General features: G+C 44.8%; 1 protein-coding gene across 1 annotated transcript in view; it reads right to left on the reverse strand.

Annotated features, from left to right (window-relative positions):
- Positions 1 to 15758, reverse strand: part of POC5 (POC5 centriolar protein) — a 201582-nt gene that overhangs the window by 56648 nt on the left and 129176 nt on the right. The window contains exon 8 of the mRNA XM_033929309.1: positions 1928 to 2107. Coding sequence (XP_033785200.1) covers positions 1928 to 2107 — 180 coding nt within the window. The remainder of the gene's footprint in view (positions 1 to 1927; positions 2108 to 15758) is intronic.

A 15758-nucleotide genomic window follows, 5' to 3' on the forward strand; every position in this document is an offset into this window, starting at 1 on the left:
AGTGAGGAGATGGGGATGACAATTGTAATGTCATCTGCATAAATGTAGGATTTCAGCTTTCGGGCAGATAACATGTGTTCCAGTGAAGCCATGTAGATATTGAATAGGGAAGGTGATAGGGGGGAGCCTTGTGGAACTCCACAGGGGTTGGACCAGGTATGGGAGTAGGTTCCCTCATTGTGGACTTGGTAGGTGCGGTTTTTTAGGAAGCCTGTGAGCCAAGTTAGTACCTGTCCCAAAATGCCTATGGAATCGAGGCAACTAAGCAGAATGTCATGGTCTACCAGGTCAAAGGCACTACTGAGATCAAACTGGAGTAGCAGAGCGCAATTTCCCTGGGAGAATAGTTGGAGGAGGTGGCCGGTTAGTGAAGCTAGGACGGTTTCCGTGCTGTAGTTAGTGCGGAATCCAGACTGGGAGTCATGAAGGATATCGAACTTCTCGAGGTATGACATGTGGTCCCGGTTGACAAGGCCTTCCATGATTTTGAGGAAGAAGGGAATGTTGGCAATGGGTCTGTAGTTGGTGGCTGTGGAGAGTGGTTCTTTGGGGTTTTTAATGGTTGGAGATATGAGGATGTGGCCGAGCTTCAGCGGGAAGTAACAGGTGGACAGGCAGAGGGTGACCCAGTTGAAGAGCTCCACTTTGAAGGGGGGGAGCTATTTTCATGATGGAGGGTGGGCAGTTATCTAGTAGGCAGTTGGATTTGGAATATTTAGAGTATAGCTCGAGAAATAGGTTCCAGTATGGGTTTTCAAAGCGATTCCAAGTCATGTCGGCGGTTGAACCTTCATTGTTTGGGGTAGGTAGGTTGGTTGGTGGGCTGGTGTTTGTTGTTGAAGAGTAGTTTTTAAGTTATGAATTTTTTTGGCGAAGTAGTTGGCTAGGTTTGTTGGGGAGGGTGGAAGATCTGTGGGGGAGCTTTTATATGAGTTGATGTCAAATAAGGAGTTGACTAGTCTGAAGAGTTTATTGCTGTTCAGGGATGGGATATTGATTTATTTGGCGTAATATTTGGAGCGTTTCTCTTTGATCATTCTTTTGTATTCAATAACTTTTATACGCCAGGAATATCTGTCAGTGTCTGTGCTGGATTTGCACCAAATTTTTTCTAGTTTGGCAACTTCTCGTTTCAGAGCTAGGAGGTTGGCGTCAAACCAGTTGGCAGATGAGCGGTGTTTTTTCTTGCAGGGTTTCAGTGAAGCCAGGTCGTTTAGAACCTGGATGCTGAAGTTATTCCAACTTGGGATGAAGTTGGGGTTTGGGTCTGTGATGGGTGTTGGGTTGTAATGGGACCAGAATTCTTCAGGATTTAGTTGACCTCTAGTCCAAATTATTTTTTCTTTATGGGTAGTTCTTGGTGGCCTTTGGTTTTGTTTTTTGAGCCAGTGTAAGTTAAAGTTGCATCGTAGGTGATCTGACCAAGGGGTGGTGGTCCAGGTTTCGTCTTTAAAGCTTATGCTGGGGGAAGCGGGGGTATTGGGAAGGAATGAGATCAGGTCTAGACTGTGAGAAGGCTGCACAGGCAGTGATGGTTATTATTGCAAATTTAATCTTTGACTTTTAAACCTACTACGCATGTTATACTGCAGTTCTTTTCTTTTTAAAGTTGTAAAACCACTAATCCCCTCTTCTACAAAACTGCGATAGCAGTTTCTAGCGCAGAGAGACGCGCTGAATGGCTCCTGCTGCTTCCGCTGCTCATAGGAACTCTGAGCGTCGGGAGCAGTGCGGGCCATTCACAGCACGACTCTCTGCGCTAGAAACTGCTATCACAGTTTCGTAGAAGAGGGGGTAAGTTATTTCAAGGAGTGGTATAGCAAGATTTTAAATAAACATATCTTCCTGAAAATTTGCAGTACCTGCCATGAGCACTTTTACTACATGCCCATTGCTAGCTAAAGAAAAAAAAGTTTCTTAAATTTACCTCCGCTGTTCTTGTTTCATAATCATTATAAAGTTGTATGCAGACTTCTTCAGCACGAACACGACAAGCTTCCTCTGCTCTGCTTTTCCAGCTGGATTTAACAACAGAACGCCAAGCTCTCCAAACTTTCTGCTTTAGAGCCATTGTGTAATGTTTAATCACCATGTTATTTATATAGGCCTTAAAAAATGAAATCTCACTTAGTTATTTTTGTACTGTAATATCTATTTTTTATATGACTGAGGTTCTAAATGTTCAAAGGAATCTTAATATTAAAATATAATGTTTAAACTTATATTTCTCTTCTTTCAGTTATCTGAATTTTTCAAAGTGGTAATAATTAAATAATATCTTAAGCCGTTAGAGTGGTTTACAGTTTGCCATATATATAAGATGGAACATGCATTTGCAACACAAAAAGGATATATGAATAAGTTCAAGAAGATTTGGGGACCATTAACAGAATATTGCAATATTTGAATTTCATTTTCCCATGATAAGAAAATAGTATAAAGAAGGAGGGGGGGAGGGGTTAAGGGGAGGGAATTATTCTCTTTATCATACATTATAAATAAAATATTATAATAGATGATATTCTTACATGAAAATAACGTAATAAAGGGGGGGGAAAAGGTTCATATTTAAATAATAATTGATAAAATCATTACAATATATATATTGTATAACTTTATAAGAAAAATAATTACAATTATATGATATATAAAACCATAAGAAAAATAAGACAAGAAATGTTATATATAAAATATATTATAAAAATATCAAGTGTATTGTTAAGATAATTGTATGAAAATTTATGACACTTGTTGTTAAATGGAAAAAAAATTCAATAAAAAACTTAAACTGGAGAGTGGTTTACAATACAAATAATATACCAGAATTGGTTAGTTACATTCAATGAGAGAAGGGTAGTTATAAAGGAGAAGAGAAAATCTAAAAAGAGAATTCCATTAATTTTAGGAAAATGAAGATGTAAAGGAGTAGCATAATTTTGACCCATAATTAAATTTACTTACTAAATGTAACACATAATACCATACATTCCCAATAATGTGTCCATGTGGTGTACAAAAAAGCCCCATAATTTAAAATACATGAAATAACATTATCTACCACCATAAGCCTACACCTTTCAAAATAACTTATAACCCATATAACTACCAAAAGATATTCATAGAATAAATCCCCTTACCAGAGACTTTTGTAAAGCAGGTATCAAAAAATACAGAGACAAGACCTCAGTGCTCCCTGAGGAAAAACTCAGGAAACTACTATGACAAGTACAAAATTGTCATAGAAAACACATCCTTGGTCTAAGAAAAACTCTGTTAAAGTTCAGTAAACACAGTTCACAAAAAACGATATTCTAAGACTATCTCCAGTCCAATGCAAAATTGAAAGAAAAAGCACTGGGTGATTATTTTTCACTGTGCTGCATTGATCTTGCCTATACTAGAGGACACGACGATACCATTATGATAAGTGCGGGTTTTCTACTTCATTTAAAGAATTTTGGAAATATCTTTTTTTGAGAACTATGTTTACTGAACTTTAACGGAGTTTTTCTTAGACCAGGGATGTGTTTTCTATGACAATTTTGTACTTGTCACAGTAGTTTCTTGAGTTTTTCCTCAGGGAACACTGAGGTTTTTTCTCTGTATTTTTTGATACCTGCTTTGCTAAAATCTCTGGTAAGGGGATTCATTCTATGAATATCTTTTGGTGGTTATATAAGATTTTTGATATTCTGCTTGCAAATAGTTATTTTTTTAACTTATAACCCACATCATATTAAGTCCCAAATATTGGCTCAAATAACCAGGCTTTATGAAATCATAAGATCTTTTACTTTTCAACTAAAAGGCATCTGGCTCCTAAGTAAGGCAGCCGCACAGCTTAAAGTCACATATTGTGGAGATGAGTCCGAGTCTACATAAACTGTGACAACCAAAAGAGATTTTGCTGAGAACACTGCAGTTATCACTTAGCCTTGTATTTCAGCACTGTCCCTCCTAAGTATAAAAGCACTCTCATAAACAAATTACATCCAAGTAATAGAGACATGCAGGCAGAACATTTGCTTCATTTTTTTTGTTTCTTATTTGTGTCACTGTCTAATAGTATGCGCTATTTAAGTACTAAACCAAACATAACTCTATTGTGAAATTATATAAAAACACATATTCATACCAAGCAAGTAACAAATGTTGTAACACAAGCAGTTAATGCATTTTCCCCCAAACAGAGGTAACTTAGTAAATGCTGGCAGATACCTGTGCGGTCTATCCAGTCTGCCCAACAAGATGGACAGAGTTGAATCTGGCATTCTGCAGTGTCCCCACTTACCGTATATACTCGAATATAAATCGGGATTTTTGGGCCAAAAAACTGGGGTCCCGGTTTATATTTGGGCCAGCACCCCTCTTCCAAAATTATTGCAAGCTGCCACCAGGCTCTGCACTCTGTTCCCCCTCCCTGCCCTGTCCTCTACTCATATCTCCTCTGCCGGTCCCTGGTGGTGCAGCGGGCAGGAGCGAGCTTTCCGCGCTCCTGCTCCGCTGCTAACCCGGTCAGTGATGGCTGCTGTGAGATCGGGTTTCTTCAGCCACTGAGCAGCACTGAGCAGAAGCACGCTTTGGCGCTCTTGCTTGGTGCTAAGCGGCTTCCTGACTGGCTCCTGCAAATTCTCACGAGAATTGGATATTGAAGCCTTCTAGAAGCATAAGTATCCATGGCGGTTACCAACAGCCACCGTGTCATTCTCTACTTGGAATTAACAGGCAATCACTTAGGCATCTACTGCACAAGGCACTACTCTGTGCAGCTCACACTCTGCACACAGCACCTTTGCCTCTGAGCCTTTCTAGCCTCTGGTAGGGCTTTTAGTAGCTCTATAGCTTTTCCTTTGGCCATATATTTTCTTACATTCACTCTGTCTACTACACAGAGAATGGTGTGCTGCACAACATTTTTAAAAATGTAAGTTTAGATTTAAGTAAGGGAGATGTTGGAGAAACAACCCCAGACTATTAAAATGAAGATCTCAACAATCATCTTTAATGACTTTTGCTTCCATGAGCATCAAAGGTTGGGCTTTTGAAAAACAAGTTACCCACATTTTTTCAGTATTTAGTTGTAACATACAGTGGCAGAGCCAAGATTAAACTTAACAAAACTTTAACTATTATATTTTTAAACAAAAGGATGTGTAACCACTGCTTGCAGAAAATAAAAAAAATTTAAAAGAAATTACGTATTTATCCTGGTAAGCTCTTTTCCAGTAAATGAAACATTCTAGAGAGATGGGTAGTATCCCAATGGCCACATGCCATCTACAGAAGGAAACCACTCTGGATTTTTTCTTTGTGCCTCTTCTGTACTTCACAGGGTTCCTTAGCTCCACCTATAGTTAGTATCCAAGCATTAAGAGCCACCAAATCAATGTGAAGTAGAGATACTCATGGCAATCAATTTCAGCAACAATCATTCTGCTCAAGAAGTAACATTAGAACATCAACTGCAAACATCCAACAAAGGCCTCAAAGGAGTTCAGAAACTACTCCTTCAGAAAAAAGATAACATGTATACAGTATTCTTCCCAGCCCCCAGGGCTGACAGCCATCCTAGAAACAACTTGAAAAACATAAACAGATGGAGACAGTAGACAGGCGCAGGAAGGGAGTCTAGAATGTCTCGCATATCTAACGGAAAAGAGCTTACCAGGGTAAGTCTATAATCTCCTTTTCCAGTGCAATAGGAAACATTCTAGACCAGGGGTCGGCAAATCTGGCCCGCCATCTCTTTTTGCATAGCCCGTGAGCTAAGAATGAATTTTTACAATTTCAAAGCACATACTATAATGGCTGACAGCCGAATTGTGGAGTTGCCAGATAGACTACCGTATTTTCACGCAGATAACGCGCACCCGTGAATAACGCGCACACGGGTATAGCGCGCAGAAACCACAATATTATGTATAAAAACTTTTGTATACCGCGCTCACGGGTATAACGCGCATGCTGCCCGACTATCCTTTCGCCCGCCCCGACTCTCCTCTGGCCACCCCGACTCTCCTTTCGCCCGCCCCGACTCTCCTCTGGCCACCCCGACTCTCCTTTCGCCCTCCCCGACTCTCCGTGCGCTGTCCCGACTCTCCGTTTACCCGCCCTGCCCTGCCCTCCCCCCCCGGCAGGACCACTCGCACCCCCACCCCGAAGGACCGCCGACTCCCCGACAATATCGGGCCAGAAGGGAGCCCAAACCCTCCTGGCCACGGCGACCCCCTACCCCCACCCCGCACTACATTACGGGCAGGAGGGATCCCAGGCCCTCCTGCCCTCAACGCAAACCCCCCTCCCTCCAACGACCGCCCCCCCCAAGAACCTCCGACTGCCCCCCCAGCCGACCCGCGACCCCCCTGGCCGACCCCCACGACACCCCCACCCCCCTTCCCCGTACCTTTGGTAGTTGGCCGGACAGACCTGAGCCAAACCCGCCTGTCCGGCAGGCAGCCAACGACGGAATGAGGCCGGATTGGCCCATCCGTCCCAAAGCTCCGCCTACTGGTGGGGCCTAAGGCGCGTGGGCCAATCAGAATAGGCCCTGGAGCCTTAGGTCCCACCTGGGGGCGCGGCCTGAGGCACATGGGCCCAACCCGACCATGTGCCTCAGGCCGCGCCCCCAGGTGGGACCTAAGGCTCCAGGGCCTATTCTGATTGGCCCACGCGCCTTAGGCCCCACCAGTAGGCGGAGCTTTGGGACGGATGGGCCAATCCGGCCTCATTCCGTCGTTGGCTGCCTGCCGGACAGGCGGGTTTGGCTCCCGTCTGTCCGGCCAACTACCAAAGGTACGGGGAAGGGGGTGGGGGTGTCGGGGGGGTCGGCCAGGGGGGTCGCGGGTCGGCTGGGGGGGCGGTCGGAGGTTCTTGGGGGGGGGGGCGGTCGTTGGAGGGGGGGGGGTTTGCGTCGAGGGCAGGAGGGCCTGGGATCCCTCCTGCCCGTAATGTAGTGCGGGGTGGGGGTAGGGGGTCGCCGTGGCCAGGAGGGTTTGGGCTCCCTCCTGGCTCGATATTGTCGGGGAGTCGGCCGGGCAAGAGGGCTTGGGCTCCCTCTTGCTCCGATCGCGGGTGCGGGTGGGAGCGCGTGCGAGCGGTCGTTCGGGGTGGGGGTGCGAGCGGTCCTGCTGGGGGGGGTGAATCGGGCGTCTGGCGGGGTGGGAACTATGTAGAAAAACTTTTGTATACCGCGCTCACGCGTATAACGCGCGAGGGGTATGCGCGGTAGGTAAAAACGCGTATAACGCGCGCGTTATATGCGTGAAAATACGGTACTTGTGGCACTCCTGTAGATTCTCATTATCTTGCTCTTGGCGGCTTCTGCTGTGACATCACGCAGTCACAGTTACAATTTGGCAGCATTTATAGTACTACATTTATCGCTATTCTGCTCATGCTGTTCTATCGTGAATCTGTATCGTTTATCGTTCTCATTTTATGACCAGTGCATATCCATATCCAATATTTCATCGCAACGCAATTTCTTCATGAAAATGAAAACGAGGCTGCAAATAAAGTTAGTTTATAAGTATCTCATTTATTAGCCAAGGAAGTTAATTAAATCATGTTTAATCGTTGCAGTCGAAGAAATGTGTCCAGAGAAAATTGATTTATTTAAATTATTTATATTTTTTATTATTATTTTTATTATTACGGTATATTTTGTTCAATAAATTTGTAAAAACTTGCTTTTTGCTTGTTATTTAAGTAGGCCTATCTACAAAAATATCCTTGAGTTTGCCCCTTATCCCGCAGAAACTAAAATATTTACTATTTGGCCCTTTACAAAAAAATGTTTGCCGATTCCTGTTCTAGACCGATAAGATACAAAAGCAGTCTCCAAACAGCTAGGACAGGCTTGTTGCGCCAACCCATAAGACCGAGGATCCAAAGGCAGAGTCCTCTCTCACCACAACCACTCTGTAAAACTTGGCAAACGGGTGTGCATAGAGGACCATGTTGCCACACAGCAGATCTCCTCAGGGGAGACAGCTCTAGCTTCAGCCCACGAAGAAGCCACACTTATGGTAGAATGTGCTCTTACTAAAACAGGAGACTGTTTCCCAGAAAGAACTTAGACTGTCGAAATGGCCCTACAGAACCATCTGGAAATAGTGATCTTGGAAGTGGGAGTGCTTAACAGAATGAGTCAGCACATACAGATGGTCAGAGAGGTGAAATTTGATAGTCACCTCCAGATAATGAAGAAGCACTCTACACACATCCAGTTTCTTCAAAAAGCGATCTTGCGTCCTGGAACCAGAGGCTAAAAAGCAGGCAAACGCACTTTCTGATAAACATGGAAAGCAGAAACCAATTTCGGCAGGAAGGAAGGAACTATACACGGGGAAATCGCAGTCTCCAAGATATGGAGGAATGGTTCTCTACAAGAAAGAGCCTGAAGTTCCGAGACCCACTGACTGAGGTGACCCGAAACACGGTCTTGATCGTCAAGTCCAAGAGCAAAGCATCCCGAAGGGGTCAAAAGGAGCTTTGGAAAGGCTAGACAGTATCAGGTTGAGGTCCCAGGAAGGGAACAGCTGCTTGACCAGAGGTCTGATGTGAAAATTCCCCTTTCAGAAATCTAGTGACATCAGGATGAGATGACAAAGAGGAACGATGATCCTGGGCTCTAAAACAAGAGAGACCGGCTACCTGGTCTTACTATAGCTCAAAGAGATGCTATAGTAAGACCTTTATCAAGTCTAGCTTGCAGAACGGCAAGAATCACCATGATCAGAGCTGAAGAAGGGTCCACCTGATCCTAAGCACACCAATGCTGGAAAGCCTTCCATGCTTTAGCCTAAGCAGAAACTGTGGATGACTTCTTAGACTTGAGAAATGTCAAAAACCACAGCAGAATAGCCTTTGCGTTCTAAGGCTGCGCATTCAAGAGCCATGCCTTAAGAGCAAAGTGACTTAGATTATCTGTGGAGATTGGACCCTGCATAAACAAGTCTGGATAGGGCGCTCAGTTGAAGGCCACGACCATTGCAAAGATGCATCAGATCTGCATACCATGGTCTGCAAAGCCACTCTGGAGCCACCAGAATGACACTGCCCGGATTGGCCGCAATCTGCTGAACAACTCAACCTATCGTAGGCCAGGGAAAAAAGACATACAGGAGAATTTCCTGAGGCCAACGGTTCCACTAGAGTGTCGAGACCCTCACTTCCAGGCTTGGATCAGCAACTGAAGAAACGATCCACCTTCTTGTTCTTTGCTGTGGCCATGAGGTTGAAGTGGGGCTGGCCTCAGCTTTGCACTATGACTCGGAACACCGCTGTGGACAAGGGCCTCTTGCCAGGATCCAGAGTCTATCTGCTGAGAAAGTCGGCTTGAACATTGTCGACTCCTGCCACATGCACTGCTTATAGCACCTGGAGGTGATGTTCTGTCCTTAGAAATAGAAGGCAGGTGTTCTTGGTCCCTCCCTGGCAATTGACATAGGCTACTGCTGTTTCATTGTCAAAGAAGACCCTGAACATTTGGCCCTCCAGAGTCTTCTGTAATTGCATCAGAGCCAGTCAAATGGCTCTCAGCTCAAACCGGTTGATTGACCATTTCCTTTGAGAGGTTGTCCAACTCCCCTAGATGGGACGACGATTACAGTGGGCTCCCCAGCCCTGAAGGCTGGTATCCGTCATCACAATGATCCAGGAGGCAATCCGCAGCAGAATGCCCCCTGCAAAGTGTCTGTAGGAGAAGCCAACAATCCATGCTGGCCTATGCCTCCAGAGTCCAGGGAAGACAAGTCTCTAAAGTATCCCTGTGTGGAGCCCAGCAAGAGAATAAGACATCCTGCTCACCTGTATTTTGATGATCTTACATTATACCTACATTCGCTGATTGTTCAGCTCTTCTTTGTTGTAAACTGCCTCGAACTACCGTGGCTTTGGCGGTATATAAGAATAAAATTATTATTATTATCCTGGAGAGGACGACAGTGCGCCCTTGCCCATAGCACTACACCAATTGTGGCTGCCATGAACCCCAGGACCTGAAGACAGTCCTATGCCAAAAGAGCCGGCAGCTCCAGAAAGGAAGAAATCTGGGCACACAATTTCAATCTGTGCACCTCTGGAAGATAGACACAGCCCATAGCCATGTGAAAAGAACTCCAAGATATTCCAGTGACAGCATGGGCATCAGCATGCTTTTTCTGTAGGTTAATGAGGGAGCCCTGATCAGCCAATTATCCAAGTAAGAATGAACCTGCAGACCTATTTTTCGCAGGCAAGCTGCTATGATCATCATCACCTTGGTGAAGATACGGGAAGCCATTGCCAATCCAAAGGGCAGAGCCGAGAATGGTAATGATGTTCCAGGACATGAAACCACAAGAAATTGGGTGGGTTGTAAAAATCAGAATGTGCAAGTAGGCTTCCATGAGATCTAGCAAAGCAAGGAACTCTGCAATGACTGATCGCACTGTTTCCATGCAAAAGTATGGATCTTTGAGAGCTGCTGAAGATCCAGAATAGGCCTCCAATCTTTGGAGCATTTCTTTGGCATGATAAAGTATATAGAGTATCTGCCTGAGCCTGAGAGTTTGGGCGGCACTGGCTCTATAGCTTGAATATCCAGCATACATTGAACCTTTAGCGCCTTGTCCGGCCGACCTGCAGGAAAGTCCACAAACCAGTCTATCAGAGATCAGTCAAATTCCAGCTTTTAGCCGAACCGAATAATGTCTAATACCCACTGGTCAGATGAAATGTGAACCCAGGAGGACGGAATGCCAAGAGTCTGCCCCCTATCTTAAGAGGGGCATCCCTTGGCCTGGCGTCATTGTGCCTTCTTGGCACAGGGTGCAGGATGGGAGGTGGAAGGCTGAGACCACCTATAGCCAGCATTCCTGGGCTGGAAACCCTGGGAAAATCTCTGCAATATCACCTTGCACTTGCATACACACTCACTCGCATATAGTCGAGATCACCGGGAGTCACGGAAATCAGAACCAGAAACTCTAAATATCCAGGGTCTGATGACAGGCAGGGTCTTAGGGCGATGGTCCATCACATAATTAAGAACATAAGAATTTCTACTGCTGGGTCAGACCAGTGGTCCATCATGCCCAGCAGTCTGCTCACGCGGAGGCCCTCTGGTCAAAGACCAGCGCCCTGAGACTAGCCTTATCAGCGTATGTCCTTGTTCAGTAGGAACTTGTCTAACTTTGTCTTGATCCACCTTCTTGTTCTTTGCTGTGGCCATGAGGTCGAAGTAGGGCTGGTCTCAGCTTTGCACTATGACTCGGTTAAAAGATTGCTGGATCTGGCAGCGATGGACCTGGTTTCACAAGAAGACTTTGGCTCCAAGAGATGCTTGATGTTTCTCATCATTCCAACGAAAGGTTCCGAAGATTGAAGGCCTTTTCTGGAACTCGAGTCCGTGCTTACCTTTCTGCATATACCCTGGTTCCAGATGGGAACAGTGCATTCAGTTTTGGCGTCGGTAGCGCCTAGGGAATTCTTGGCTTCCCTGGATTTCATGGAAGCTTATCTCCTCATCCTGATTTTTCAGGAGCACAGGTTTCTGCAGGTTCCTGTACTGAGCCGGCAATTTTGATTCGCAGCTTTGCCTTTGGGCTGATAACGAGGCCATGTTCTTCCACGATGATCATGGTGATGGTGGCTACCCACGTGCACTTGCAGGACATGCTGGACTTTCCGTCCCTAGACGACTGGTTGTTCAGGGCCCCCTCAATGGAGGATGGCCAACGGGAGGTTCACCAGGTGGTGCAGTTGTTGGAGCATCTCGGGTGCTCAACTTGAAGGAAAGCCATCGAGTACCAACGCAGGCATTGGAATATCTGGGAGTCCTGTTCCATATGAGCACGCACCTGGTGTTTCTTCCGGACCACAGGACGCTCAAGCTATGGAATACCATTCGGGTCCTGTTGCAGGTTCCGACATCAATGGCCTGGCTGTTCCTGCAAGTGCTGGGTCTCATGGTTGTGATCATGGCTGTGTTTCCGTGGACCAGAGCGCAACTTTGAACTCTTCAGCTAACTCTCCTGGATCGATGGAACTCCCGGCGGGCTTCGCTGGGTGTGAAGCTGCCTGGGTTGGCAGCAGCCCGCAGCAACTTCCTCTGAGGGTCCTGGCCTGGGTGACCCTGACGAAGTACGCAAGCCTGTCCAATTGGTGAGCAGTTTGCAAAACTGTCCCAGCGCAGGGCCGGTGGACAGCATTGGAGCACAGATGTTCCATCCATCACCTGGAACTTCGTTCATTCTGGCTGGCCCTCTTGCAGGTTCAACTTTCTCCATCGTAAAGCGGTTCAGTGTTCTCCAACACCGTGGTGTCTTTTGGCAACCTTCTGGGGGGAGCGCTGCTGAGTCTGGTGGCTTGGATGCTTTTTTCTTGAGGGGAAAATCATCAGGTGACCTTATCCGTGGCCCAAGTGGCCGGCGTAGACTCTGTTCAGGTAGACTTTCTCAGTTGTCTGATTCTATCTGGACCCGGGAGATGTGTCCTTATCCAGGATGGTGTTCAAGGCCATCATTCGGCGATGGGGTCATCCAGCCCTCCCTCTGCTGGTGTCAGCCTGGCTCCAGAAGGCAGTCAGATTCTTCAGTCGTTGCAGACAGGTCGGCAGCGAGGGGCTGGTTGCTCTGGCCCTGCCTTGGCCCCTGGGGAGATCTTTTGTATGTTTTTCCTCCGTGGCACTTGATAGGGCACGTTCGGCGCCGAGTGTCTGCTTAAGTGGGCCTGGTGCTGCAGGTGGCCCCAGTTGGCCTCAGATAACATGGTAAGCAGAGTTGCACAGGGACCAGGGGGCTGCGGCTTCTCTGTCCCTAGAGGTGGCTTACACAGGTCCCCATAGCACTCCGAGTTTCGGTCTGCTTTGGGGCTTAAGGCTTGACTCTTGAGAATGCGGCTTTGCCTGCTCGGGACTATTCTTCTGTGGTCATCTCTACGCTCCTTGGGAGTGACTGGAACTCTGCTGTGTTTGGCTTTGCCCAGGCCTGGAGGTGTTTCCAGGTTGCTGTGTGAGGACTCGGGTAGATTCCTTGACTTCCTGCAGGTTGGAAGTATCTTCGATCTGTGTCTAGTTGCGGGACTTTCGTGTTTGGGTCCCGCTGCTCTCAGGGGTTCTCTGGCATCTCTCCGGACGTTGTCCGTTTCTTGCAGGGGGGGCGGGAAGGCTGTGGCCTCCTTTCAAGAATCCTTGTCCCTTGTGGGATTTGTCTTTGGTTTGGCTTTCACTGGCTAGTCCACCCTATGAATCCCTGGATCAGATCTCTCTGAGAAATCTTTCCATCAGGACTGTGTTTCTTGTAGTGGTCCTGTCCGCACATTCAGTGTCAGCGTTTCAGGCTTTTTAGGGCCGAGTTTCTTTCTCCGCACCTCAGATTCTGTGGTTTTCTGCCGGTCAGATGTTGTCCTTTTTTCCTGAAGGTGGTTTCCCTGTTCCTTGTCAATCAAAAAGTTCGGTTGCCAGCCTTCGATCCGTTGGGCTTTATGTCCCAGACTGGGTGTTACGGCTCTGGAGGTCCGGCGTCTCCTTCTGAGATACTTGGCGGCCTCCAATGACTTCCATCTTTTGGACTGTCTGATTGTCCTGGCGGATCTGGCCTGCTTCCAGGGCTTCCATCTCTAAATGGATGTGGGCGGCCATTTCCGCTGCTTGCGTGCCAGGGGGGAAGAGGCCTCTCCTTGGGGTGAGGGCTCTCTCTACCATAAGAATATTTGAACATACGATCTATTTGAATATACGGTCTATTAGAAACAAAACAATTTTGATACGAGACTGGTTGGAGGAAACAAAGCCAGATATTACATTACTTAAAGAAACATGGATGATTTCTGATAATAATGCGATCATAAATGATTTTTTTACCGCAGGGTTATAAAATAATTTCATTAGCTAGAAGTACTAAAAGAGGTGGGGGGTCTGGCAATAATATTGAAAGATCAATTTGATTTTAAAGTAATGGATTCTATATCAACTTCCAATTGCAAATTTTTAACTTGTAGATTGTCTCAGGAATCATTGGGTGAATTTTTAATAGTTACTTTGTTTTATATTCCCCCCAAAAATGGAATTTAGTGAGAGAAGATTTTTATGAATTTGTTGCTAGGACTATATCACCTCTTGTTGGGTGATATAAATATTCATATGGACCAGAAAAATACAGATACAGATGATTTATTTTCTTTTTTAAAGAGTTTAGATTTTATATTACCAAAACAGGAAAAAACACATGTGAAAGGCCACCATTTAGATTTGGTGACATTTTCTACAAAAGCTCATTCAAATATTAAAATTGATTTAGAAGAGGTAACATGGAGTGACACAGTTTGGTCAGATCACTGTTTATGTAATTTTTATTTAAAATGGCAAAAAAAACAGGGTAAAGTAAGTAATAATTTAAGGCTTAGGAATAAGAAGATAGAAGTTATGGGAAGGGGTAAGGTAGACCAAATAGAATTTTGGTCACACTACGAATTGAGAAATATAGAGGGACAAGAAGAAAATTTTTTATCTTATTGGGAAAAACTAAGCAATCAAATTTTAGATGAAATAGCACCTTACAAAAAAATAGTCAGGGGAGACAAAATACATAATAATTGGTTCGATGCAGAATTATTAGAACTAAAAAGGGCACTCAGATGGATGGAGAAGATTTGGTTGAAATCAGGTAAAGTAGAAGATAGAACTAAGAAGAAACTTAGAGAATACAAAAACATGATTACGGAAAAGCGTAGTAGATATTATAAGGAAAAGATAGGAGACGTAAAGGTAAATAGTAGAGAGCATTTTAAACTGGTTCACGGGCTATTTGAGACAGACTCTAAGAAGTGTCCAAATAAGGAAAATATTCCATCTGCGGATGATTTGGCAACATTTTTTTAAAGATAAAATTGATGGCTTACAAACTGCTTTTAGTAGCCAAAATAAGAATGATCAGGTCATCAATTTTATTAATCCAATAGGACAAGAGGGAATTAGGATAGATATGATATGGGAAAAATTCACTATCCCAGATTGGGAACTTTTTAGTAAATTATATTCAAAGTATGCAAAAAAATATTGTCATTTAGATATATGTCCAAGGAACGTATTGATGAATGCCTCACCTACCTTTAGAGCTCATCTCTACAAATGGATTACTTTTCAATTACAGTCCGGACAATTTGAAAAAAATCTAGGAAGAATAATAATAACCCCTATAGTAAAAAACCAGAAGGAGTCACTTGCTAGCGAAAAAAACTATAGGCCAGTTGAAAGTATCCCATTATTTGAAAAACTAATGGAGGGACTGGTGAATGCCGAATTGGTGAATTATTTAGAGAAATATAATATCCTACATGAAAATCAATCTGGGCTTCATTCTGGACACAGTACAGAATCAGTAATAACATCACTATTAAATCAACTCACCATTCTGTTCAGTACTGGTACAAGTGCCCTGATCCTGCAATTGGATCTAAGCAGCGCTTTTGATTTGGTGGATCATGATCTACTGTTAAACTGCTTGGCCTCAATTGGGATCAGTGGTAAGGTACAAAATTGGTTCAGAGGGTTTAGAACAAAGAACATATAAAGTGTTTTCTGGGAGGAACTCACGTGGAGTACCGCAGGGTTCTCCTTTATCCCCGTTGTTTAATGTTTATTTAGTGTCCCTGGCGCATTTACTCCAAAGTCTAGAAGTAATGTTTTACATTTATGCAGACAACATCTCTATATTGCTACCTTATAAGAACATCTCAAATGAATTGATTACTTGAATTTCTATAATCTTAGAAAA

This window comes from Geotrypetes seraphini, chromosome 1 (genome assembly GCF_902459505.1).
Source record: "Geotrypetes seraphini chromosome 1, aGeoSer1.1, whole genome shotgun sequence".
Classification (NCBI taxonomy): Eukaryota; Metazoa; Chordata; class Amphibia; order Gymnophiona; family Dermophiidae; genus Geotrypetes; species Geotrypetes seraphini.